This window comes from Pleuronectes platessa, chromosome 6 (genome assembly GCF_947347685.1).
Source record: "Pleuronectes platessa chromosome 6, fPlePla1.1, whole genome shotgun sequence".
NCBI lineage: Eukaryota > Metazoa > Chordata > Actinopteri > Pleuronectiformes > Pleuronectidae > Pleuronectes > Pleuronectes platessa.
This window is the reverse complement of record NC_070631.1, coordinates 11729024-11755496: the sequence shown is the minus strand read 5'-3', so window position 1 is coordinate 11755496 and position 26473 is coordinate 11729024. Positions and strand designations below refer to the sequence as shown.

At 43.4% G+C, this 26473-nt stretch overlaps 1 protein-coding gene across 8 annotated transcripts in view; it reads right to left on the bottom strand.

Moving 5' to 3' along the window:
* Positions 1-26473, bottom strand: part of nav1a (neuron navigator 1a) — a 75673-nt gene that overhangs the window by 47687 nt on the left and 1513 nt on the right. For 7 of the 8 annotated variants that reach the window (XM_053424708.1, XM_053424713.1, XM_053424711.1 and 4 more), the window contains exons 1-4: positions 17842-18001; positions 16764-17591; positions 4822-4924; positions 2942-3268 (exon numbers count right to left, since the gene is read on the bottom strand). In XM_053424708.1, the coding sequence (XP_053280683.1) occupies positions 2942-3268; positions 4822-4924; positions 16764-17586 (1253 nt within the window). In that variant the 5' untranslated portion in view covers positions 17587-17591; positions 17842-18001. Of the gene's footprint in view, positions 1-2941; positions 3269-4821; positions 4925-16763; positions 17592-17841; positions 18002-26473 lie in introns of those variants that run through there. The other variant, XM_053424709.1, reaches the window with a different exon arrangement.

The window sequence follows — 26473 nt, the reverse complement described above, 5'->3', positions numbered from 1 at the left end:
ACTGCAGATTTGTATATAACCCAGTCTACACCGGACAAAACCTCATTACTGCTTAGGAGAAGGACCATCTCACGCCCCCACCCCTCCCTGCTGTTTCCTGGTGAGGGTGATGAGTGTGTGAGTGAGAGTTTGTGAGAGTGTGTGGGAGAGGTCTGGTTCCAGATGTAAGTGGGACTCTTCAGACGAGAAGAGGCCCAGGCTTTGGGAAGCACAGGAAGCGGATAACTGACATAAAAGGGCCCTGACTCAGTTTGTGTCTGTGTGTTGTGTGTTTGTGTGTGAGAGAGTGTATAAGGTCTGTGTCAGGCAGGTCATGGCCCAGTCGCTGTAAACTCACCATTGTGCGAAAGTGAGTCATGTCTATACAATATAACTGAGGTGAGTCACAGTGAGACCAACCATGACTCAAATCCTGCTCATCCATACATATATGAGTGAGGTGGGATTTATTGTTGTTTTGGTCTCCATTTAACACAACAAAGAGATGAGGAAGACAAAACCCAAACAAAGAACATGTGTGCATTTGTGATGCATAATGTATGCAGGGAAATCCTATGTATAATATATGTAAGGATGAGACATGGTAGTGTAACGTGACCTCTGTGTGACAGGGGTAGTGCCTCCATGTATAATGGATGAGAATGTGTAATAAATGATGAGATAAGGGTCAGTAATCCAGCGAGGGGCTACTTCAAGATGAAGAGAGCAGCCGGGGAAGGAGAAACAGCAAACCCAGGCTGCCCTCTAGTGGTGAAGGTATATTAGTCTGAAACTGCAGTCGGCATCACACCACGTCTGCAATAGAATGACACTCAGATTGTAAACCTCCCCATAGTTCCCTTAGAATCTATTAAGCTGCACCAGTTTGCACTAACTCGTAGATATCAGTTCCATAAATGTGTTTTCATCAAGATCAATAGATTATTCCGGGGGAAATTGGTGAACATTTTAAAAGAACATCTGATCTCACAATGTAAAAAAAAACCCATCCTGGATCCATCCCTTTGTCCGGATCTGCCCCAAAATGTGATTGGGTCGTTCTTGGCTCATGTCATATCTTTCCACCAAATTTCAATGAAGTTGGTTCTGTAGTTTTTGTGTAATCGTGCTAGAAGTCATACGGACAAAAATGAAAATAAAAACGTAACATAGAAATTAAATCAACAACAATTCTGATATCAGATCAATGCTCTTAATACTTTAACACACTTAATAGTTTTTATATTGCTGGTTCAAGCTCCTCAAGCACAAGCATCTGCTGCATTTGCCTGTTTTCTATGATTTAGATGGTGTTGGTTGGATAAAACTAACGACTTGGAGATCTCGCTTTGTTCTCCAGGAAAGGTTTTTAGTTTCATAGACAATACAATGTTCGGCTGCTATTATCTCTCTCAATGTTTTTCTTTAAACCCACTAACAAATGTTGTTTTTTGTTTTGCCTCCTCACACAAAGAACAATGTAAACCTGTATAACCACTGAGTGGAGGCCATGACCAGATATACAGGAGAGCTACAGGGACCAGGAACTGTGTTGCAATTGATTTCCTGGTTTTTGTGGTTACCGTGGAGATGTCAAGCTATGGCCAGCAGAAGGATTTTTCTTACTTTGGTTTTACACACACACAGAATCCTAGTTTATGATGAGATAATGTGTTTTTCTTCGCTGTGTTTAGAGTTGGTCAGTGAAACATGATGCTGGATGTTGTGCCATACCTTCTCATTTTGGGACAAGAGCTGCATGTTTTCCAAAACTAACGAGAGAAAGTCCAAGGAACGCTTAGAACCTCTACACTTAATGTCTTGTATTTGTGTTGTGTACTGATGAGAATTAACTAATGTAATTCATCCTGAAGGTTCATAGTCAGAAGGAGATGTGTTGTCCTGACAGAACGATGGAGACAACTACATGTACCAGCATGTGACCTGTCCATCTCATTCAAGATAAACAGCTTACACCTACAAGGCACAATACACAATCTTGGGTCATCTCATTATTGTCAACAACAACACGCAGACAGACAGGAAAACCCATTCCCATTAAGATGAAAAGGATTGTGATTGTTCCGCTGTCGCCAGTTATACAGCTGATAACAAATGATGGTTACAGACAACGACACACGTTTTGTAAACTGCTAAGTCTTTGCTGCCACAGGCAGCTGGAGGCAGCCAGCCGGTTGTGTGAAACGAGCACAGATGTGTGTGTGTTTGTGTGTGTTTGTGTGTGTTATGTGAGAAACGATACCTTTGCAGATGTTCTAATTATAGGAGGGAAAAAAGTTTCAAAGCCACAGCACCAGGGTATACCACCCTCCACACAACAAATCAAACATGCCAACGAACCTGAAGATGAAATCGATCTTGTTTTGTTTTCTGATGTGATCACAACATTAAATCTTTTGAATCCATGGCTACTTCAAAACAAAGCTCATTCTGACTTTGACAGCTCTGGCTGAGGGCCACACTGGCGAGACATAACAAGTGAGCTGGTCTCTGAAGACGTCTGTATACTAGCTCTGCCACGGGGGCTCTGATGGGCCAACGCTGCGTCCGGCCCTCTGAATGGAGGCCCGCTGGCAAAGGCGGCACGTCCACTGCTGAAAATGAACTCTACGAGGGGGCTGGACGACGGTGACATCATTCTCAGACTCTGCCAGACGGCTGTTTACTGACTGTGGCAGAGCCAGCTGCATCGGGGGGGCTACAGATAAAAAAGGGGGGGGGTAGAGATGCCAGTGTCAAGCAGACGCTGTGTGTGTGTGTGTGTGGGGGGGGGGGGGGGGTTGTGATTCATTACAGAACTGTGCTGCTAAATCACTATCTGCAGGATTCCACTTGCGAGGAATGCTAACCTCATTAATGACGTGTCCATGTCATGAAATGTGCTGCTATCATTATAAAGGTGCAGCTTAGGGGAAAAACGCAAAAGAAGAACACAACTCACCCGTTCCCAAGATCATCAATATCATCATCGTCTTCATCATCCTCGTTTTGGCTCTTCCCCCCGAGGTCGCTGTCACTGAGGTAGTCTCCCTTCAGCAGGGACGGGTCTGTGACGTCCAGGGCCTCGATGAGGTGGATGCGAGAGGAGTGGCTGATCCGGCGGGGGATGTCCACCTGGGTGTTCACTGTGGACGGAGCGTCCCCAGCCTGCAGACGGGGGCTGGCTTGACCCTGGCGCCATGACAACGGAGAGGAGCGGTTCGAAAGACTGGAGACGGAGAAGGCGGCGGCTTCGTCACTGTCGTAGCACATGGTCCCCTCCACACAGCTATGGGTTAAAACAAGAGGAGATGCAATAATGAGAGTCACAGCAATGACATTCACTAAAGAGCTGATAAAGACATTTTTAACAGACAGGAAGTAAACGTCTTCAATTTCCTCAGTTTAGGAGCTGCTTCCTCCATTTGATCATCACCCCATCCTGCATCCTTTCTCAGACAGACTAATTTTCGAATGTTTGTTTGGTATCCAGGTGCCTTTGTGTGTGTGTGTGTGTGTGTGTGTGTGTGTGTGTGTGTGTGTGTGTGTGTGTGTGTGTGTGTGTGTGTGTGTGTGTGTGTGCGTGTGTTAATGTGTAATTTTCATGTCAGCAAACATGCCTTCATGTTCTCTACTCGCTCCTTTTTCTGTGATTCTGCAAATATCAGAATCACTAATGTAACAATCTGCATGTGAGCTAAAGCAGCAGCGTAGCACATCTCTGTTCAGTGGCCGGGCAGAGAATGATGAGAATTAGCATATTACAAGTTTCTGGCTCTATAACTGTGAAGGTGATTTTGCCTGCTCGAGTAACATCAAACACGTCTGCAGGTAGAATAGATACAGAGACTTTTTCAAATGAAAAAATAAAAAAGGCAGGAGGGAAATGGAGTGAGGATGAGACAGAGGATACTGCCCCATCTTGTTCGAATGGATTTTCAGAGGGTTTCTGCTTTTTATGCAAGCACAGCATATCAGAGAATTTATGTGTAGATAAACCACTTTTTTGTCAAACCAATCCATTTGTTTGATTCATGCGTTTCCCGCACTAAAAACTCAGAGGAAATGTGATTTCTTGTTTGCACAGGATACTTCTGTAGGCGTCAAAGCAGAAAATGTCCTCTGGGACAGCGGGGAGTAATTCAAGGTTACTACAGTACAATAAAAGTATGAATGGCGAAGGAAACGTATTCCAGCAGGGAGCCATCTGCTGATTTGCTCTCTGTGCATGGAGCTCCCACTGAGGGACGGATGGGGGATGTATGGCAGGAGACGCACGGACAGGCAGCCGGAGGGGAAGCTCCCAAGGACAAAACCTGAAGACGCGCTCGACCCAGCTGAAATCATTCAGTGACAGACAGGAAGCAGGGGAAGGGAAAGGACACACACACACCCACAGGCTCATATAATCAGAGCATTATTGCGTGCCCTGTTGTGTTTTTAAATGAGAGACGTGAGTGTGCATTTGCAGAGACGGCTTTGAAGTCGGTTTTGAGTTAATCCTGCTTCAGTTCTGTATATTAACCAAGGCAGAGGAGGAGAAGAGAAGGAGGAGAATCAAAGACTGACGGCTACTGGTCCATCAGGAATACTGATATTGATCTGAGAAAGACAAACAGGCAGTTAACCACCACAACCCACAACACCGTTAGGAGTGTCAATAAGAATCCGCCCATCTCAACTGATCCTCTCCTTTCTTATTTACAATGAGTTTGTTTGCCTTAACTTTCTACAGATGTCGTTTTGTTTTTGCTTTTGAGTGTGTGTGTGTGTGTGTGTGTGTGTGTGTGTGTGTGTATGTGTGTGTGTGTGTGTGTGTGTGTGTGTGTGTTTGTTTCTCACCTGTGGCTGAGCTGCACCCCTCTCAGGCTTGTCATGGTCTCCTCCAGGTTCTGTCGAAGGTCCAGAACATTTTGCACCGTTCTCTTCCTCTGCGACTCCGGGTCTGCAAGACACACACACAGGATATTTTTTAGAGATCTAGTGCCATGTTACATAGTAAGAGGACAGCAAAAAAAATATATATATGTCTGTTTATCTCTGAAATATAATATACCATGAATATGATCAATTAAAAAACAATGATAATGGGTGTTTCCTATGTGCTCAACACTGACTAGACTGATAATCACATAACACTATAATATCATCATGATAATCATATGATGTTCAGTCCCTGCACCCTCTGGGATTACATCTGGTCATCACAACATACACAGAAACCAAAAGGGAACAGAATACTGATGGGAAAGAAAAGACGTGACAGAATAGTGGCAGTGTGAGCACAGTTCTTTTCTCCAGATGGCAGTGGAGCATGAAGAATGAAATATGATGGCAGACAACAGAAGTGTCCAAGACAACGCATATCACTTCTGTCAGTCTGGATCTGTCTTTGCTTCCTTTCTAACCAACTCAGTCACAGTGCCCTGGTGGCCGCTCACTGCACTCTGCCCCTTTGCCCCTCGACGGCTCCACAGCAGACTGAACCTAAAGCCTCTGTCACTTAAACCCACCAGGGGACAAGTTGGCTTTTGTTTCACCCTTTTCTAATATAGTGTAATCTGCTCAGACTGTGTGAGTGTGTGTGTGTGTGTGTGTGTCTGTGATATTTTAAATCATCATCTACAACACCAAAACATCTCAACCACAGTGACATACACCTATACTGCATCACATGACCTTGACTCCTGCTCTCTGGTGTGTGTGTGTGCGTGTTACTTTGTGTGTGTATATGTGATGAGTGGACGATGATAAAAGAGTTATGGTGCCGAGTCTATTAGCCCTCGAGGTTCAGTTCAATAGACATTAGAAATATGCCAGCTGACTCCCAAATGAGCACAGCCAAAGATGTTCTATAAGCCAGGGACAGGGTCAGACAAATGTATCAATGAATTAAGTGTATTTTAAAAATCTTATCAGCTAAATACACTTTAGTTTACGTTTTTCTCAGTTTCCGATTTTCTTTTAGTTTTTTGCATATTTGACTTTTTAGTTTTTTTGCTGTGCTAATCTGATGGGACTTTTAGTGGGAAAGTCCATTGGCCCCACATCAATCTCAAAATCTACTGGATGGATTACAATTAAATGGACAACAGCATTGCTATTGTGAGTATGTTAGCATGCTAACACTTAGGCCCAGTCTCACACAGCACCCCCCTTTTGAAAAACTAAAAACTGAGAAATACAGTCTTTGTCGATATCCTTGAAAAAAAAAAAAAAAACAGACACAAATGACCCTGATGTCACTCACACACACACAGGCACACACACACATTTACAACTACCCCTCCTATGAATGAGTCCAGCTGGCAAGTGAGGAGGTCAAGAGGGGGAGAGACCATAATGAGGGAGGACGACAAATCATGAGCTGCCAGAAATGTCAATCTCGACAACAGCTGCACACTTAACACTGTTTTTAAACACCCTATACACATATGCATGATGGGGCTCCACACATACATTCACATGTTGCAATTAAATGAATATAAACACAATGCTAAATATAAAAAATTAAACTATGTTCTGCAGAAGCACTCCTATGACATTACTGATTTGCTGTGTCGAAGTACAAGCTGTAAACAGATGCTTCTCAGCTTCAAAGATTCAGTTTTGTCGTATAAAGGTTTAACAGGAACAAAGAGCCCCTGCAACACGTCTGACACACACTCAGACACACGCACACACACACACTTACAGGCTGTAATTGGGCGATTTTAATTACCCTAAACGGGAGCTTTGTTTAACATCGGCGTCAAATTGATTAGATACGGTCTGCATGATTGTGCATGCGCCTGCGTGAGAGAGAATAAGTGTCTGTAATAGACTTCCTGCCCCGCCTCTGCCCTGGCCCTGGTGGTCCCAGCTGGCATGGGGTGGGGGTGCACTGGCGGTCGTAGCGGTGGGGGAATTACGGATGCAAATATCCTTGCCGGCTCCGGCAGCTCCCCAGGGGTGTGGATGAATTACACTCATCTGGTTTTAACTGTGAGTTACACTCATCTGGTTTGAACTGAGTGTAATTCTTTTGTGCACGTGCGTGAATGTGAGGGAAAGCGCCACCTGCCTCTGCTCTCGACATACTCGTGAACACACACTCCAGCTCTGAAGAGACTGTGAAACCAGTTGATGAGCCGTTCGTAATATCTCAGTCAGACTCTTTAATTGAGAGTCAGCAGATTGGAGTGAGTGTTATTGTTAAGTGCGTGCATGAGATGCATGTGCAGGACAACCATTGCATCCCAATGCAAGTCTGCTCTTTGTCAAGAAAGACAAATACTGACAAGATCAAGGAAATGGAAAGTTATGCGTATAAAGGAGCAAAGTTAGAGGATATTGTATTTTGACATATTTCTGTGAAAATACAGTACAATGTCTACAACTACAAAAATCACTGCATTGGTTTCCTCTTAATGTGATCACAAGTATATTAAACTGAATATTGACCTCTGATTTAACATAAAAGTTAAGGAGTTTTGTTTGAATCCACAAGACAGCAAAAGTTAAAGGGTTTAAGTTAAAGAACTTCACAAAAGGCTATAGATGGAATAAAAAGCCACTAATTTCGATTTAAAGAGAATTCTATTTACAATGAGTATATGGGTTTGCTCGGGACTAGTTCTACAGGATGGTGCATGGACGACTGACTCAAAATAAACTATTCATAATGAAGGAGTGTGACACCCAGTGCAACAGTGTGACTCATTTAAGTATTTTTACTGCTTTGAGGACAACCATGGGAGAAGAATAACCAGGAAATACTTGATACGCATTTCTGGGATTTTCTCCACAGAAAAACAAAGTCGATATTTCGAGCCTTGTCCTTTCAAAGAAGAGGAAATGATAAGAGTGTTGCATGATGTCGACGTCTGATGAACAAGAGACTGTGTGAGTGTACAAATGCAAGAGAGAGAGAGAGAGAGACTGCTGTCCATTTGGCTTCCTCTCCTGGTTCACTTGACTCTCCTCTCCATTAGAACAGAAACAAACTCCCCAAAGATACACTAATGGCCTTGTCCTTGCAGGAGTGGTTGTGTGTGTTTGTGTGTGTGTGAATGTGTGTGGTGATATCACATCCATCTTTGACAGCATGGTTCTCTGTATTCATTAATCTTCGAGTGTGCATCTTCACTGGCGATATCGAGGTTCGGTTTTGTTGAATATGAATGAAGGTTTGGGAAACGGCTCCTGTTTCTATTCTTTCTTTTCTGCCCTCCGGATTTCATTTGTCCCTGTCCCAGTCCGCGTGTGAGCACATATGTTAGTGTCACGGGAACTGTCCTGGGGCTACACTGCGCTTATCCCATGATAGATGGGTGGGGTTGAGCGTCGCTGGTACTACACTGTAAAACTTCAGTTTCTCACAAGATGCGCGTTAAGTAGAGACCAATGACATATAGGTACATCATCTATTTTTGCCAAACATAAAAACTTTTATTTAAAAGAATCAACAGCAAAAAAGATGTGCATTTCTTTTTAAATTTTTCATCGATTTTCTTTATATATATAATATACATTTTATGTCTTTGTATTTTCAGATATCTATAGTTACTTATTATGAAGTTTATTGGCAAACTGGTAAATATAGGGTATTCAGAATCCGATTTTTTTTTACTCGCCGCCGGAACCAAACAACCATATTTGTCTGTCAATCTGTGTCAATCATACACTTTCAAAGTGGCTGTTTGTTTACTGCAAAGGCAATCATTACTGCATTCCTGACAACTGATGTCAAAGAATCACACAAACAGGATGCTAGTAAAACCTGTGTGGTTTGTGTTGTTGTTTCAGTGTTGTGTTCATTTCAAAAAAAAAATTTGATACCTCAGATATACACTGATCATAATGTGCATATTAACATGTTTTTACACTGACAGTGTACAGTTTATTATTTATTATCTTTTATTTAGCTTGATATGTCTATTTAGTCTGACTCTTATTCTCTCATCCTCTTTTTGCTGCCGTCAAATCACAGCCCTCAGACAGTTTGCAAAACAGGAAGCATGACAACATACAGCCATTTCTGCACATCTGGACAGAGCGGACAAACACACGCTGAAGCACCAAAATGTGGATCCGCATACTTCAGCACAAACACAAAACAACCCAGTTCATCCGTTTCACCGGGATGTTGTGACAGGATATTAGAGCCCTTGAAGATCATATCTGTTGTGTGACATGAATGGTTAATGAGCATGTCAGAGCAAAACAATACTTCATCCGCGGTCAAGAAAATTAGAGCAGTTCCCATGCAACAAATGATACAGCAAATAAGTGTGTAGATACACAAGAGTGGGGTTCAAAGTTAAAAGTTGCTGTAAAATATCACAAATCCACTATTTAGGACAGAGATTAAATCCCCCTTTTCTCTCTCTTATCATCTCAGCTCAGCTCTCCGTCTCCCCATCAAAACTGTCTCTCTCTATAAGTTGACCCAAACACCAACGTATACACATAAACACAAACGCCCTATCTCCTTAAGCACAGTCCTATCTGCTCAGAGGTCACAGCACTATCTGCTTATAGGGGAAGGTGAGGAAGCTTAAGAGAAGTTTACTTTCTCAGAGAAGGAGGTCGAGACCTCAGCCAAGTAACAACAAAAGAACATCTCACCTCCCACCTGATTAGACATCAAAACACAAAGAGTGTGTGTGTGTGTCATTGTGTGAGAAAGTGTGTCTCTGTGCCGAGCTGCAAACGTGCGAGAGGGGCTTTGAGATTAAAAGAGAAGAACAGAGGTGCAATATAATAAAACACATAAAGACACGCATGGTATGCAGAGGATGCTGTCACAAAAAAATCACCCGGAGGAAAAAGAACAATCGTCCAGGTAGATGCGTGTGTGTGTGTGTGTGTGTGTGTGTAGCATTCTGAAAGCCAGATATTTCAGCTTAGTCTCTTGTGCCTCCTGTGTACACTTGAAACTTTCAGCTTGAATCTAAAACTGAGCAAATCTAAATACAGAATCCATCATATGCACAGGCAGACATGCACACACACGCAGAGCTAAGACAGACCATAATGTGTTGCAATGTTTGTGTGTATTTTTGTTCAAGAGAGTCGTTTCCTGTGGAACTGTATTTTATGGTGTCTTGTGAAACCCAGCTGTAGCTCTGCTCACACATGTCAGACTGCTGTGGTTGAGTGAGTGGGAGGGATGACAGCCAGTAAGCACATGGACAGAATTCCACATTTCAATGTATTCTCAATGTCATTTAGCAAACCTGACAATAAAGAGTTATTCATTGGTTGCGCACAATGTCCGACACAAATTGCCATCGTCTTTGAATGTCTTGTTTTTGTCGACCAAAATATTGAGAAGGTATTCAGTTGAGAATCTAGAAACTGAAATGTGACCTTAAAAAATACTTGATAATCTAAATGCTTAGAGGATTAATCTAACTTCTATTGAGGAACTAGAAATCATCAAAACACGTTTTCTGAAAAAAGTTGTTTAAGCCTGTTTACCAGGAAACCAAATGCTGGACATATCAATGTACACCATTACTATCATTAATGTCAGATAGCATAGTGCAATAAAACCCAACCTATTGAAAGGGTGTTTGCCTCAATATGCATGGTACTGGCTGAAAAGTGATTGCATTTGCTTTGTGTTTGCATTTTGTTCTGTGCCTGCTGTTGTCGTGTTTGTTCAGAGAACATCTGGGGCTGCTCGCATCGCCCTGACTCCCTCACTCTCATTCATTTTGCAGCAGCAGCCCTGCAGCTGGAAAGAAATTCTGTTTCTATTCAAGCCTGACAACTTTCTTATGTGACTTTAGAGATCTGCTAAAAGCATGGGTCAACATTTTATTCAATGTAGCATAATTGGGTGATTAAAAAAAAAAACTCTCTCCAAAAATAATTGTAACCAATGAATATGTGATGGGTTTTATTACTGTATATGTTACTGTATATATTTAGAAAAACAAAGGATCAGTGGAGGTGTCACAAACAGCTGGTACCAGATCTGTTGCTGCTCAGTTTTCACAACCGATAGAGCAGCAGCATTATAAATGGTGTAAGCTAACCAAAGTTATCATGAGACACAGTCAGATGTGTGTGTGTGTGTGTGTGTGTGTGTGTGTGTGTGTGCATGATGATGTTTCCCTGCAGCAGATAGAACATACAAACAGTTACATCAGTAACAATGAGCACTTTTATCAAAGACCTTTCAAGAGAGAACAGAAATAGATGAAATCTAAGTATTCTCCTCACAATGTGGCCTACATAACTCACTCTTGGTTTCATCCCCCACGGACATCAAAGGTTTAAGTATATTGTATTATAATGTATGTTTTATTCTAGGGCTGATCAATACATCAATAATTATTGCAATATGATTTTCATTATTAGCAAAAGATGTGGATACATATCTTGCTGTTTAAGTGTTTTCGATTCCCTGCTCAGAAAAAAAGGCTCTACATTTAAAATACTAATGTAATATTTATCATTATAATTATCTCCATCCACTGATATGAAAAGTTTTATCTTGATTTGATTTTTGGCCATATCGTCCAGCCCTTTTTTGTGCTACTTGTACACATAGACCACGTTTCTGTAAAGATTAGTCAGAGACGACACGAATCAAAGACGGATACGTCAGCAGCAGTGGGACTTAGTCATTTAAATGTAATGTTGTTTACAGGGAAAAAGGCATGTAATAGTAGTTTTTCCTGAATGATTGGAATGTTAATGACCAATAGCTTGTAATTTCCTTATCCATCTTCTCTATTTCATCATGAAATCGAAAGCTAAGTGGTTTCTTTGTTGTAGCAGCTCAGAGGTAACTCTCCCGTGACAGTCATTCTAGGTAATTTAAGTGGGAGTGCTGAAGTAACATCAATAAACACTTGAATCTTTCATTCAACAATATAAACTGCAACTGTCATACCAATGGCTGTAAAATGTACAGACTACAGTACATTGTTCATGGTATAATTACATGACTAGCTTTTGTATTGCAGCCTGCATGTGTGCATGTGTGTGTGTGTAAGAGCTGATTGGACAAAAACACAGTACTAATATGATTTAGGAGGAAGACGGCAGGAAGCAGACAGCACTAATGCAATGGCTCCTGCATTAAGTCCTCAGAGTCTGACCACAAGGCACTGTAAAGACAAACACACACACACACACACACACACATACACGCACAAACACATAACAAAATATAGAGAAAAATGCATCATCATCCATGCATCCACACATGTGAACACTCTTTTGATCCCAGTCACATGAAAATATGTCCTCTGTCCACCTCCTGAATCATTTGTATCAGAAAAATCCTCTCTGCTGTCTGACTGGTGACGGAGCACTACTACCCATCAACTCGCATCAGAGTTGGAGGAGAGGACCGGGAGAGAGAGAGGGAGACAGGGAATTGGAATGACGCTTTTATTCCCCGCTCTCCTTGGGCGATTGTTTGATTCGGCTTGTCACCACCGCCTCGATTGGAAGGGTGACTGCCCTGAATCCTTCAGTCAGCGAAGCTCGGGGTAGAACCAGGCGCTCTGTCCGCACCCGCATCACATTAGAGCACTGGGATCCCAAAGCAGGGCCCGATGATGAATAATACCTCGGCCACGGCCAAGAGGATGAATACATGGGAGCAGACAGGATGGGATATCGGTGACTGAATGTGGCACACACTGAATGTGCGTGTGTGAGCATGTGTGAGCTTTAAAGCTGCGGTTCTTTGTTGTTATTTCCTGCAGCGCTGTTAAGTTCTCTTATGTGTGTGTGTGTGTGTGTGTGTGTGTGTGTGTGTATTTGTTTGCCTTTGTGTGTATCTTCTTTTTAAGGCTTTGGCAATTTCTCTGTAGGGGTTATTGTTCCGCAGACAGCTGACAAGAATGCAGGAGTAACCATCACTCACGCAAATGTGCCCACACACACACACACACAAAACAAAATGTCACTATAAAAAAACAAGCGTGTTGGTAGTGGAGGCTGTCTTTATGAGCACCCATGTGTCGGAGTTGCATTTAGCTCTCTTCCGCTGAGCCTTCATCTTCATGTGTGACACACTCCACCAGTTTTTACCATCACTTCTTCAGCTCAACACCAAAATCCAATCTTCTAAACTAAATCTATATATTCTCCTTCTGATCCTTCATAAAGTAAAATTCCCCTTAAATACCAAAATCTCCCTCCAAGCAGATGTCCTTTTAGCTTTAATCTGTAATTCATTTTAGTCTCGGTGGCCTTTTCCAGGGAGATGGATCTGTGATTAGTGGACCGGAGGCTGAATCTTCTCATTATCTTTATGCGGGGCCTAATCTGGATGCTTGCTGGTGTCTTTAGACTGGATCCCCTCTAAACCATGCCTGCCCCATGCTGGGGAAAGGCCTCTGCCTTAGGGAGCTTACCCTCTGCCGCACACCTCATTATGGGTGCTGGATGGGACCAGGAGCTGTCATTAGAGGGAGACATCTGAGGCTCAGTGCTTTAGGTTACCAGGGAAATCTACACATTATATGCTTTACAAGGTGCCGTTCAGGGCGATCTTATAAATGGAGTTTTCTTCTTCTACGTAGAGGAATGCTAATACAGTCACAAGATATCTATCTACTCTCTGTCGGCTCACATATTTTAAGCACCGTTCAACTTTTCACCTTCATACTACAATGAAATCTTTCTTCATTTAATATTTAATTTGGTGTGATTTTGACGACTCAGTAAAAAGTACAATATAAAATATATACTAGTCCAGTGTTACTGTGTTAATGCTCCAGAGCTACATCAAAATTATCTCTTGACAATAGTGAATCCTCCTCAAACTGCCTGGTTTATCTTGGTTTGATTTGCTTTATTACCGTGTGAGGCTTATAAGTCTGAATGATTTACTGAACTAGGGTTATTTCTTTATAAATTACATTGCTGAATATTTCCGACTCAATCTTCAGACCCAAGTCACAACACAGAATAAAAGCTCTCTAATAGCAATGGCATCTGATTCTCCAGTTCGGGGTTCTGCATACTGAGTTGAGTTTCACCAAACTTTGCACTTGCTGCAGCTCAATTACTGCAGGTTCCTCTTACAGTTTCAGATTTACAACCAGTATTACCACTTCACCTTTCCAAACACGCAGGTCTAGAATTGGCAGAGCACTAGTATTTTATAATACAGGAAGCATTTGAGTGTACTACTGCTGAATGTACTGCTGCCTATGGACACACAAGTCAAGTAATTCTTAAAATCCAATTAGAAAAAAAGCTCTTGATCGCTCAGTGGTTAAACATGTATGTCCGATTAAAGAAAAACAGATAACTCTGACACTAATCCTAAATCGGGTCTAACCTGACCTAGAAGACCTCTTCTCTGCATGTATGTGTGTGTGTGTGTGTGTGTGTGTGCACATGAATAGCCGATTATCTGGGGTTATACATTCCAATTAGCCCTCCTTGGCGTCCTCCATTATCTGCCCACTGCTGTAGTCTTGTCTCCAAAAGACAAAGTCCCAGTGCATCCTGCTCACTGTCATGCAACATGACATGTACAAGACTCAGGCTTATATTTTACGCCCTGCAGCCAACAGATAATTTGTAGCTTTCAGTACAGGAGGCTATGACCGAGTCGAGCTAGATTCATCATCACATCCAGTATAATATCGTGCTGTGCTGGGACACATGGCTTTAATGTATGTAGGAAGCAGATGAGGAGAAGATGGGACCGTGCATGGGGAAAGGGAGGAGGAGCGGATCACTGGGAATGATCCATCGGACATTCATAATCTATCTTCCTATGACAGAGCACACAGAGCAGAAACCAATTAGCTGCTCGTCCCATCGGAAATGGAGAAGCAGATACGATAAAGGATGAGCCCATAGCTGCAAGCTACAGGGCAAGTTACAATTAACCTCTCCCGTGCACTGACACACACACTACACACACACACACGCGCACTCACACAGTATAACTAATCCACACACCTGCAGTGGTTTTCTATGATAAACATCTGGCAGGTTGTGGTAGACTGTAATGACCCAAAGCTACAGCCGGTCACCAGGGATGCTAGAAATTTAGGTCAACGGCTTTTACCTTTATTCTACTCCAGTGTTTTTCTCTCGCATGGAGACTGTCTCTGTCTCTGTCTCTCTCTCTTTCTCTTTACCTCTGTGAATGAAGTCCTGCCCTTTTCACTTTACATCCATTATTCTCTATTCTGTGTTTCTTCCTCTATTTTTAGTCCATCTGATTTTCCCTCCTACCTACCTGGCTGCCTGACGTAGGTGTGGCCAGCAACATCACAACAAGGAGAGGAACAAGGTCACACAAACACACATATCATGTACAGTACAAACACACACTCTAAAAACTGCGGGGGCAAGGTCGTACAAGCTGTGATCTGGGGCTGAGTTGTGGGACGCAAGCTTGTGAAGAGGGAAAAAAAGATACAAGGAGATAAATAACTTGAGAGGGAGAGAGAGAAGACAGAGAGAAGTACAATGCTAGACAGAAAATGATTTCTTTATCAATCCAGATATAATGACTCGCCATCTCCCTTGCTCTCTGATGCTATCTGCTCTTGCCGAGAGGGAGGGATAGAGACATAATGAGCAATAGATGGAGAGAGAGAAACATAGAATGAATAATGGATGAAAGGTGCAGATTCAGACCCTGGTTTGACCAGGACACCATATCTGCCTGTATTCTCCAAATACAAACCCAACTAACAACTTTGGCAATACAGTGTGACCTGGTGGCCCCCCCCCCCCCCCCATCATGTGTGTGTGACATGTGTGTGTGACGTGAGTGTTTATAGAGGTATGTGTGTGCATGTTAGCTCCTTAACTACCTGTCCATGCCACCACCCCCCCAAGATTCCCCGCTCTTCTCCCACACGTTGCCCCCGGTAACGGGCGGAGGAGGTGGGGAGGTGGTGGTGGATAGTGACCATCTGTCAGCGGCCCACAGATCAATGGGACTAGGGAGGAGGGTGGGGAAGTGGTGAGGTGGAGGGGTGAGGTTGTGGAGCGGGGCTAAATATGTGGCCCAGTGTGACCTGCAGCCTGGCTCAATATGCAGCCGATTTATTTACAGAGCGAAAACACACACACACACCCCACGAGTGCCCCGCTCACACAGCCTTTATTAACGAATGGCTGACTCTGGTGTGAGCCAGGAGAAGCTACGACTGCAGCACTGAATGGAAACATGCAGAGTAGATGCTCAAATACAAACAAACATAGACACATGTGGGGACTGATGGATGGACAGAGCTGTGGGTGCAGAAGTGTATGTGAGAATGAGAAAGAGAGAGGTATGAATCGGTTAATCTATATCTAGCTCACTGTGGCAGTGGGTCAGATGAGACTGGGATAAAAACACTCCAGCACTAGCTAATGATTCAACGACAAAAACAATGTCAGCCCTGCGCTTGCTTCAGCTGATTCATGGAAGCACACAATGCTAGTTCACACACGCACACACACACACACAAATCTGAGCTAACACATACCTCATAAATCAATTGCTCATATGGACGTAGCACATTTGTTTGCCAAGGTGATACAAAGAAAGCAGGGACGTTATTGCCACCTACACAGAGAGTCTCTCTCCATCGTGTAGTGAGAAGCTCTTAAAAAAACACACTGACATTTTGCTCTGCTGCAATAGAGACTCATTTAAAATTCCCTGTTGATGGTCCAGAGCTGGAGGGAACACGATGGGTGTGGAGAGCAGAGGGGATGTTTATGTTACTCAATGTGTTTCTATGTGATGAACAGTCGGACTGCACCTGTGTGTTGTCATGCAGGATATTTGGTAGTGATCATGGACTCACCGAGGATTTGGCTGAAGAGTAACTGCTCCAGGTCCCCAAGGACGGTCACCACCAACTCTGGGTCCACCTTCAGAAAGCTCTTGTCGTCTTCCCCCTCTATCCCTTTCCTCTCTTTCTTGTCCTCTGTCGACAGAGTTGCCGATCTCACCTTCTCCCCTAGTTTCTTCCCATTAGTCCCGGTGCTCCCAGCTCCATTGGAGTTAGCTTTAATTGGGTGGTCAGCGGGGTCTATGTCTGCACTCTGTCCCACCTCAGAGGCCTTGCTGATGGGCTTAACCTCAGCATAAGGTCCCCGTGGTTTACCAGGGGCAGGGATTCGACTCGGCTTGCCGGTGTTGGGAGTGACAGCCGGGGAGCAGAGAGGTTTGTGTTTTCCTTGGAAAAGAGACTGTTCTGACTTCGAAAGGGTCCGAGAGAGAGGCGGTCTCCCGGCCGCAGCCGGACCTGTTTTAGTCTGTCCTGCCTTGTTGGCGCCAGCGCCAGGCCGGTTTGTACAATCATTCCACTTTGGAGACTGGTACAGGTGCAGCTTCTTCTCAGCATCAGTGAGCACACACAAGTTGTTGAGTGATCGCTGCTTACGGAGGCCGGATGGATTGGGGATGGAGATTGGGATAGATCCCGAAGAGGGACGGTAGACTTTGAGCTCTGAACCGGAGGGACGCGAGGGTCCCTGGGGCAGAGCAGAGGGCTTGGGCGGGGGCTTCCTAGAGGCCATGGCCTGTGCTGAAGTATCCTGGCAGGAGACAGCAGCAGCAGACCTGAGGTTCAGGTCTCTGGGCTTCGCCGTCATGCTAATGTTAGCCACATTAGCCTCCAGCATCCCCCCTGCAGAGAGCCAAGCAAAAGCATCAGTGGCAGCCTGTGAAATACAAACGGGCAGACTGAAAGAAATGGATGGAGAGGTGGGAATGAGAGATGAAGGAAAAATCAACAGCACTGTCTGGTTTGTTCTCTCTGTGTCCTCTGGGTCCAGACTGAGCCAGACTCCCCACTGTGTGAGACTGTGGGTTCACCTCTCTCCTGAAAATGATGAGTGGGTTAGCGGAGTGGCAGTGTGGCAGTCACCCTTACTCACTGCTGGTAATCCATGTATCTGCAGATCAGTGTCTGGCCTCTGTAAATCCACTCTTTCACAGCGCGTCCACAGAGATGACAATAGCGCTGCAGGAGCGAAACGCAGCAGTGACCAGCCTCTGTCTCCTCCTCTGTGCTCCCCCCTGCTCACCAGGCAAGCAGCAGCCGACTGACAGGAGGAACAGTCGCTGCAGCAGCAGCAGCAACATCCCTCCTCCTCCTCCTCCTCCTCCTCTCTCTCCTCCCTCAACCACTCGCTCACTCACTGGTTTGCTCAATCTCCCCCCCTCTGGCTCATTCACCCTCCCCTATCCTCCTTCTTCCTATTTCCTTCTCTCTGTCTTTCTCGCTGTCTCTCTCTCTCCTCCCACTGGCTGATTCAGCCGCCGATACTGTCCCTCTCTCTCTCTCTCTCTCTCTCTCTCTCCCTCTCTCTAAAACACACACACAGATGCTGTGTTTTGCTGCACACCCTTGAGTGTGAACATAAGGGCTTGGCAATAAATTACCACCCTCCTCCCTTTTCCAACAACAGCTTTTTTTCTTTACATCCTTTTCAAATGTTCTCTCATTAAGTCACTCTTCCCTTTAACTCTGTGTCCACTTTGCTATTTAATCCCTTTGTTATTTCTTTTCTTTCTTTCTTTGTGAAAGGAAAAACAAAAAAAATAATTAAAGAGCATTAGAGCGAAATATAGAACAAGCTTAAGAAAGAGGGAAAGAAATAATGATCTAAAGAAAGACCTAAAGAATGGAAGTAAAAAAGAGCGAAATAATGAAAGGTATAAAGAGCAAAAGACACAAAATTATCCTTGATGTCATATATTGCAACCAGAATACAGACCCCATGCGTGCTCACACTCATGCACACACACACAGTAATCTCTTATAATCACATTAGCTTCTCCATTCATCCATTCACATTCAGAGTTTCTTACACTTCCTAATCGCAGGAGGCCCTACCTTGATTAATCAGATTCCAATTATTCAAGTGTTAGTGTGTTGGTGTCTATATATTTTTGTCTACCCTCCCCTGCATGCGTGCGAATGTGTGTGAGTCTGTCTCCATGAGTGTGTCACATTGATGAGACAGGCCCAGAGAAGCCACAGCGCCCGTCCAGGGACCACAGATACAGCTCTGGCACGTTCAGCTATACGTCATCTTATCGCTCTGCTCTCCCAGTCAACACAGGACCAACTCAGATGAACTCTCTTCCACCCTCATCATCCTCTTCATCATTCCCATGTTTCACCATTATCATTATCATCACCATCATCTTCATCATCTTCATCCCTGTCCAAACCAGATCCTTGATTTTAAACAACTACTGAGCTGTGTAAACGTATTTACCTCCCTCCTGATTTCTTATATTTGAGCTTTTATGTTAAATGTTAAAGATTCTCTAACTTACTACCTCTGGCAAGGAGGTTGTTCTCTTTGCCAGTTGTCTGTCAGTAGATTACTCAAAACCTACTGAACCCATTTCCATTCAATTTTCTGGAAGGGTGGTGAATGAGCCAAGGGAGAACCCATTAAAATTTGGAGCCTATCCAGATAAACAGGCGGATATAGGAATAATTCATGGGTGCGGCTAATCACAAAAAACAATTATCAAGTAAATTTGGCTAATTGATTGATGTAGAAACTGAGTGGGCCATTAGGATTTCGCATTACTGGTAGTTTTCGGAAAGCTTTTTTCATTCAATAAATGAAAGCATCATTTAAAAACTGCCTTTTGTGTTAACAGTTGTGTTGTCTTTGTCTAATATTAAAATGTTTTTTTGTATATTTCACAAAGCATAAACACAAAATACATGAATAAAGTGTAAAAGAAGGTTTGGGGTGTGGTAGAAACCAGTATTGGCTCATATGAGAACCACACCCATGAGATATACAGAAGATAAAAAACAAAACATACACAAAAATCAATACTTTAAAATGAATTTGATGCTGCTCTGAAACTTTTAACAACAGGAAGGGGACGTATATATTTTCAATGCGCTATAGAGGATCTATTCTTGTAATTTCTCCTAACACAGAGGTGGAGTGCATCCGATAAGAGACAGCCCGATGGCGTCATTTCTCATCTAACTTTATTTCCATTAGAGGTAATCATGATGACAGAGCATTAAAAGTCATTCAACTCATTAATAATCAATACCACTGTTTGCTGCGTAATTTGTTCTTGTATATTAATGCATCCTGCCTACACACAGGTATTTTGATTTTAACTGGAGTTTATGCTCCATTAGTGCAGCTCACTTCCTCGTGTACGCAAGCAGCGATGCCTGCAGCTGTGATGATATCAGGCCTCCAACTGTTGGAAGGAGTTTTCAGACAAACAGCCTTTGGGCTAATGCCCATTTTCTTACCATTTGCATAAATCGGTTGACTCTGAACCAGAGAGAAAACAAACCATGTCCTGTTTGCTACACTCAATGTTATAGAGGTGCTTTAAAAACGGCTTCTTTTTCAACAGAGACCAAACTGGCGCCAATTGAACTTAAAAATGACAACGACCCACATTAAGGTTCAACCTTAAATCCTTCTGGCCTTGAATGAGTGTGTGTGATACAGGAGCTGAGCAGCAGACAAAAACACAGACATACATTAGCTGTTTTATTGTGTAAAGGCTGAAGCCATTCATTCGAAGCAGCAAGCTTTAATAAAGGACCAATGTTGAAGCGGTTATGCCACACCGGGACCAGAGCTGTGAGGTGACAGTTATGGGGGCTCTGGGGGCCAGACGTAGGCCAATGGGGGGGTAAAGGACGTAATTTAAGGCTAATAGGTGCTGTACCTCAGCTCTTATACCTCCCTGATGAGGGATTAAGGTTGGTCAAACGAGGGTGACTGTGTACAAGGCAGGTCTGTGTGACACACAGATGCACGAGGGGCAAAGACATGGGTTGGTTTTCTTGAAAACACATAGACACAGAGGTAAAGTGTGTGTTGGCGGCACACAGCTGCTTGTTTGTTCCAGTGCTCGTCTCTCTGGCTCCACAGTCGAATCACTTTAATATATGGCTGATGTAAACATACAGTATATTCTGTCCCTCTCTGTGTAGTTTCTAAACACGCACGCACGCACGCACGCACGCACGCACGCACGCACGCACGCACGCACGCACGCACGCACGCACGCACGCACGCACGCACGCACACACACACACACACACACACACACACACACACACACACACACACACACACACACACACACACACACACACACACACACACACACACACACACACACACACACACACACACACACACACACACACACACACACACACACACACACACACACACACACACACACACACACACACACACACACACACACACACACACACACACACACACACACACACACACACACACACACACACACACACCAGGGAGTCTGACTGACTGACCTGAGCAATCTGGCCTGACATCACAGAAGCTGGCAGTTTGAGTGTGATGACTGCCACCACTCAGAATTAAACTACACATGCAGTGCATAGCAGGCTCACACATTCAGTGTGTGTCTGTGTGTTCTGTGTTTGTGTGTCTGTGAACAGGTTTGTGGCCTAACCTCAGTGGCTGGAGCCTTGGGGAAATTTGCTTCAATGATGGGCAAACATTTCCAGACACATAAAGAAACTTTTAAGCAAAGGTAAGTGAGACAGGTCGATGTGAGAGATATAGGAATGAATGGATGAATGGATGGATTGAAAACACAGAGTGCAACAGAAGGAGAGACGGGCAGGCAGACAGGCAGACAGACAGAGAGGGGCAGAGTGGCTCACTACTTTGCATGAGTATATTTGCCTGAGCATCTTTAAACAGTTTGGAACAGATTGGCCACTATATTTCTACAGAGCAGTTATGTAGCCAGTTGGACACACACACACACAGACACACAGACACACACACACACTTACTTTGTGGTGCATCATATGCGTGTTTACCAGGCTACACAAGGTCTCCATCTTTAAAAGGAAAAGTACTGTGAGAGAAGAGGAAAGCTCTGATGCTTTGAAAGTTACTAATTGTATTAGTGAGACTTAAACTTTAAAAGGAACGGTTTCCATTCGACTAAGCAGATGGCATGCATTCTCACTTTCACCCACTCCCTGTCGTCACTCAATCCCTGTTGGATCTTCTAGTTTTTCCTTTTTTGGGTATGTAAAAAAAAAAAGATGAGACAAGCGTGAACGGGAGGTGATGTGAGACGAAAATTACAAGAAAGTGTTACTGAGTATTGAAGATGGAGAAAAACAGTCTAAGTCGAGAAGAAGACAGCAGACCACCACCTGGATATTACTCATGAAGAAAAAGTAGAAAGAATGTAAGAATGTGATAATAATAATGAAGAAAACAAGACAATAAGGAAAGTGAGAGGAGGAGGAGGAAGAGGATGGGGTGAGGAAGGATCTCTGTATGTGTGCCGGATGAGCAGAGGAAGCCTGTAAGACAAGGAGGGGATATCCTGCCCCACCACTCCGGCTACGTTTGCTTATGTCCGCTAACACACTAATGCATGGAGTCCACACGACACAGGGAAGAATAGCAGACCATGACACATTCATACACAAGGGAAGGCTCACAGTCACAAACACATACAAGCAATGGTAGTTCACCTACACAATGACATGACTATTAATGTCCTGTTTACACACCACACACTGAGGCAGCAATCTGAGGCATACCGTATTCGGATTGCTAAACTGAGTCAGAAATGTATGTGTGAATGAGGGAGGGAGTTTTTTCCACAATGACGCCTCTATGGTGGTCTCACTCAGCTCGTGATGCACAGCATGAGTCATTGGCTGAGGCATTTGGGCAATTCAGCCACTTAAAGGCTATGCATGACAATAGTGTATCAGTCACTCCAACTCCTGATCCCGCAGGCCCAAAGGTTAATCTCTCCCAGGGAGAATCACGAATCAGCTCAGAGCTGAAAAACATCATGGAGCAAAGCTTTAAATCTTAAATTACGTGGAAAAAATGTATTTGTCTACTTTTGTGTGTGTGTGTTTAAAAGGGACCGCTCTTTGTAGACTCTCCCTTGCAGACACAGCAGTGTTGACATTCTCAGCACTCTTCCCGGGGGTATCCCACAATGCTGTGCTGCATTGGCTGGTTGCTTGGTTACAGCGTGGTGCGACGGATATCATCAACATGTGTTTGTCTGTTCGCTCATGTAATTGGCAATTGAAAAAAAACTGCTCGTTGTGAATTAAGATGTTCAGTAGAAGTGATATTTAAAAAAAAAAATACTAGAAGAATATCATAAATAAATGTAGGAAAACATCATCTTGAATTTCAGTGCTCGTATTCTGGCATGCGAGTGTGTGCTTGATTCTTCATGGGTTATTAATTTGACAGATAGATGTGCCTTTGAGTCCATTCCCGTGTGTGTGTGTGTGTGTGTGGGTGCGCGTGTGCGTGCGTGTGTGTGTGTGTGTGTGTGTGTGTGTGTGTGTGTGTGTGTGTGTGTGTGTGTGTGTGTGTGTGTGTGTGTGTGTGTGTGTGTGTGTGTGTGTGTGTGTGTGTGTGTTTGTCTGTGTGTGTGTGTGTGTGTGTCCACTGAGAAACAGGGAGGTTACGCACATGACTGACTCCATGACTCTACTCCCCTCTTTGGGAGTCACCTCAGAGGTAAAAAAAAAAGGATCTTGTGTGTGATGTGCACTCATTCGCCCGATCCTCAACACACCCTTATCCCTCCTTCCTCTCCTCCTTCCTCTCATGTTCTGTCTCATGCAGCCATTACTGTGCACCTCCTAGATAGTGAGGACATTTCCCAGGAGGTGGTGGCGGCTGTCACACAAGGTCTGGATGGTTCAGTGTGTTACATGGATGGGGGGGGGGATTATTCACGTATGTACGTGTGCCTACTCATGTGTGCTTATGTGCATTCAAGTGTACAGTTCCCACACTCCAGTGATGTCCTCCCCATCAAATTAAATTTCTAACCCCGACATAAACAACTGGGCCTCCACTTCAGCTGTCCTGGCTGTGCACTACAGAACCTTTGGCAGGTCAACGGTCGGGTCAATTGAAGAGTAGGCCTTGACATTAAACTGTAAATAGTGATTACTGCCCCACTCCTGGTGATGAGCAAGGCCATAATCTAGTTCACGCTTATGTCTGATCATCTTCCCAAAGCTACTAATCCACTCATCACTGTCGAACGCCAAATCGGCATATGTGACTCTGATTAGATTGGCCAAAGAGGATTATGCACTGTCTAAGAGTAGATGCAGCCAGGGGGTTATCAACATGCTATAAGCACTACACTGTCCAGGGGCACAAAAAAAGATGATGAACATGACATTTATAAACTGAAAGCTGATTTCCTCCCTTCATTACGAAAAGATGTATCTGCCTGAGGGCAAATGGCACGTTGCTGTTTCAGAATTTTGATCTTTATTTGAGGGATCCAAAAAGTGAAGTCAAAATCAGGCAGTATCTCCACAGTGTTTTATCCTGTAAATGTTGACATTTTATAAAAAATATTAAATAATAATATATATATGCAGTCTGACCAAAGAAAATATTAAACTTTTAGTCATTTTTAGATAAATTTAATCCGTTTATATCATCATTGTTCTTCTTTATTTTTCACAAAAATAAAAATGAATCCATATCCAGATTAAAACTAATGCAGTCCTGTAATAAATCCTTACTTCATGATGTTCAGTTTTTGTTCAAACTGTTGGGGACTTTCTCATCCAATGCATAGGATACAGGTCCTGGAGCCTGCCAGAGAAAAGCTCTGACCCATCGAAGAAAATACTTTAGGGTCGAGCACCAACTGGTTTCAAATACATGTGTGGTTTACTGTCCCACGGACATTAAACTACAGCACACAGCTGCCTTCCAGTGCTACTCTCTGGCAGCTCCCAAACACAGCTATTATTCAGCCTCCCTTCATTGATATAAATGGGGTGCGGACAAAATATGAGAAACACCTGCCAGCAGGGCGCAACACAATTCATCAAAACCACAGCAGTCCCTCTAGAAAACCACATTTATATTATCTAGAGCCAGATTTGTAGTTGCATCTTCAACAAATTGCACACACTCATACTGTAAATATCAGTAAACATGTCACTATATTTCATCAAAATCTGTGAATCAACGAAAATATTGAAAAATGTAAAACCTTGATTGGTAATCCACACATAATTGGGTTTCCTGAACCATACCACATTCTTCCGACAAGTTTCTAATAAACAAACAAACACACAGGGGTGAAAACATAACCTCTGTGGCAGAGGTAATGATAACCTCCATGAAGGGAGGACTTGGTGCAGGACTCATGCATTAGCTTTACCTATTTAACTAATAATAAGATTAAATAAAAATATGTTATTCTGTATAATAAAATACAAGTTGACTAATGGGTCACTACAATTGATTCACATTAAGAACTAAATCATGAAATCCATGATCAATGTATGTGCGACTGTGTTGTAGGAACACAAGCCCATATCTTTTAAAATGACACTTGTACTGTACAATTAATTTAGTTTAATAATGTCAGTGTCACACAATTTCACTGAATATGTTTGGGTGGGTGTTGTCCAGTGTGTCTGAGGGAGCAGACTTAAGAGTATCCTTAAGGAATATCAGACCCTCACTGGGGGTTGAAAACTGATCCACAGTCCACATCACATTCATCTTTCAAACACCATCTGTCTACTGTCACACAATCGTACATCAGCACACGCACACGCACGCACACGACACAAGGGCATGCTTAAATACACCTCTCCTGAGAGCGACATGGTCAGGAGGTCAGTGGTGTAATTGAAAGACCACATGGTGCCACGGCCACTTTAAAATGTTCAGGTCTTCATTAGGGTTTCGGATAGAAAACCTAAGAGCTGATTATGTTACTGCAGATTTAATCAATGTGAATTAGAGCATACGGAAAACATTCAGTTTGTGGAAATCTACTCTTTTACCAGAGTCACTAGGGAGAACCATAACAAAATTACGATTTGGCCTTGTGTGTTCAACCAGAGCCCTCAGCTTTGAAATGTGTGACCAACATTCAATCTGTCTTTTTCATTTCCCTGCACACATTTGCCATTTGTTCTCTTTCCACCTTATGAAAACCAAAATCCATCAACCCGCTGACCTCCTCTTTCATCTCCCACTCCTCTCTTCCTTCCCTCCAAAACTCGGCCTTCCTCCCTTGTTTCCCTCCCTTCCTCCACTCCCTAAATTACAGTTATTACAGTGCCAGCCCACCCCCCATGTAAATGCAGCTTCAGAGGAGTCTAAGACACTTTAGCTCTATGTCTAATGCTTGCTAGGGAGCAATTACAAGGCCACAGCCATAGTCCAAAGACAGCTAAGGGCCTTTATAGACTGGGACTGGTTGACCACCAGCTCCCTCTTCTCCAAAACCAGCTGCTTGAAACCTCCATATGCTTTTAAAGGGCTATATCTGTTAATTAGACAGGCTAGATCAATGGAGGAAAGAACTTAAAAGTCAGAGCAAAAGTCTTTGTGACATTACATACTCCGTGTAAAAAAACAAACAAACAAATAAAATTGTAATAATAATAATAATAATAGTAATAGTAATAATAATCCGATCATGGCAGTGAAGCAGCTCAACAAC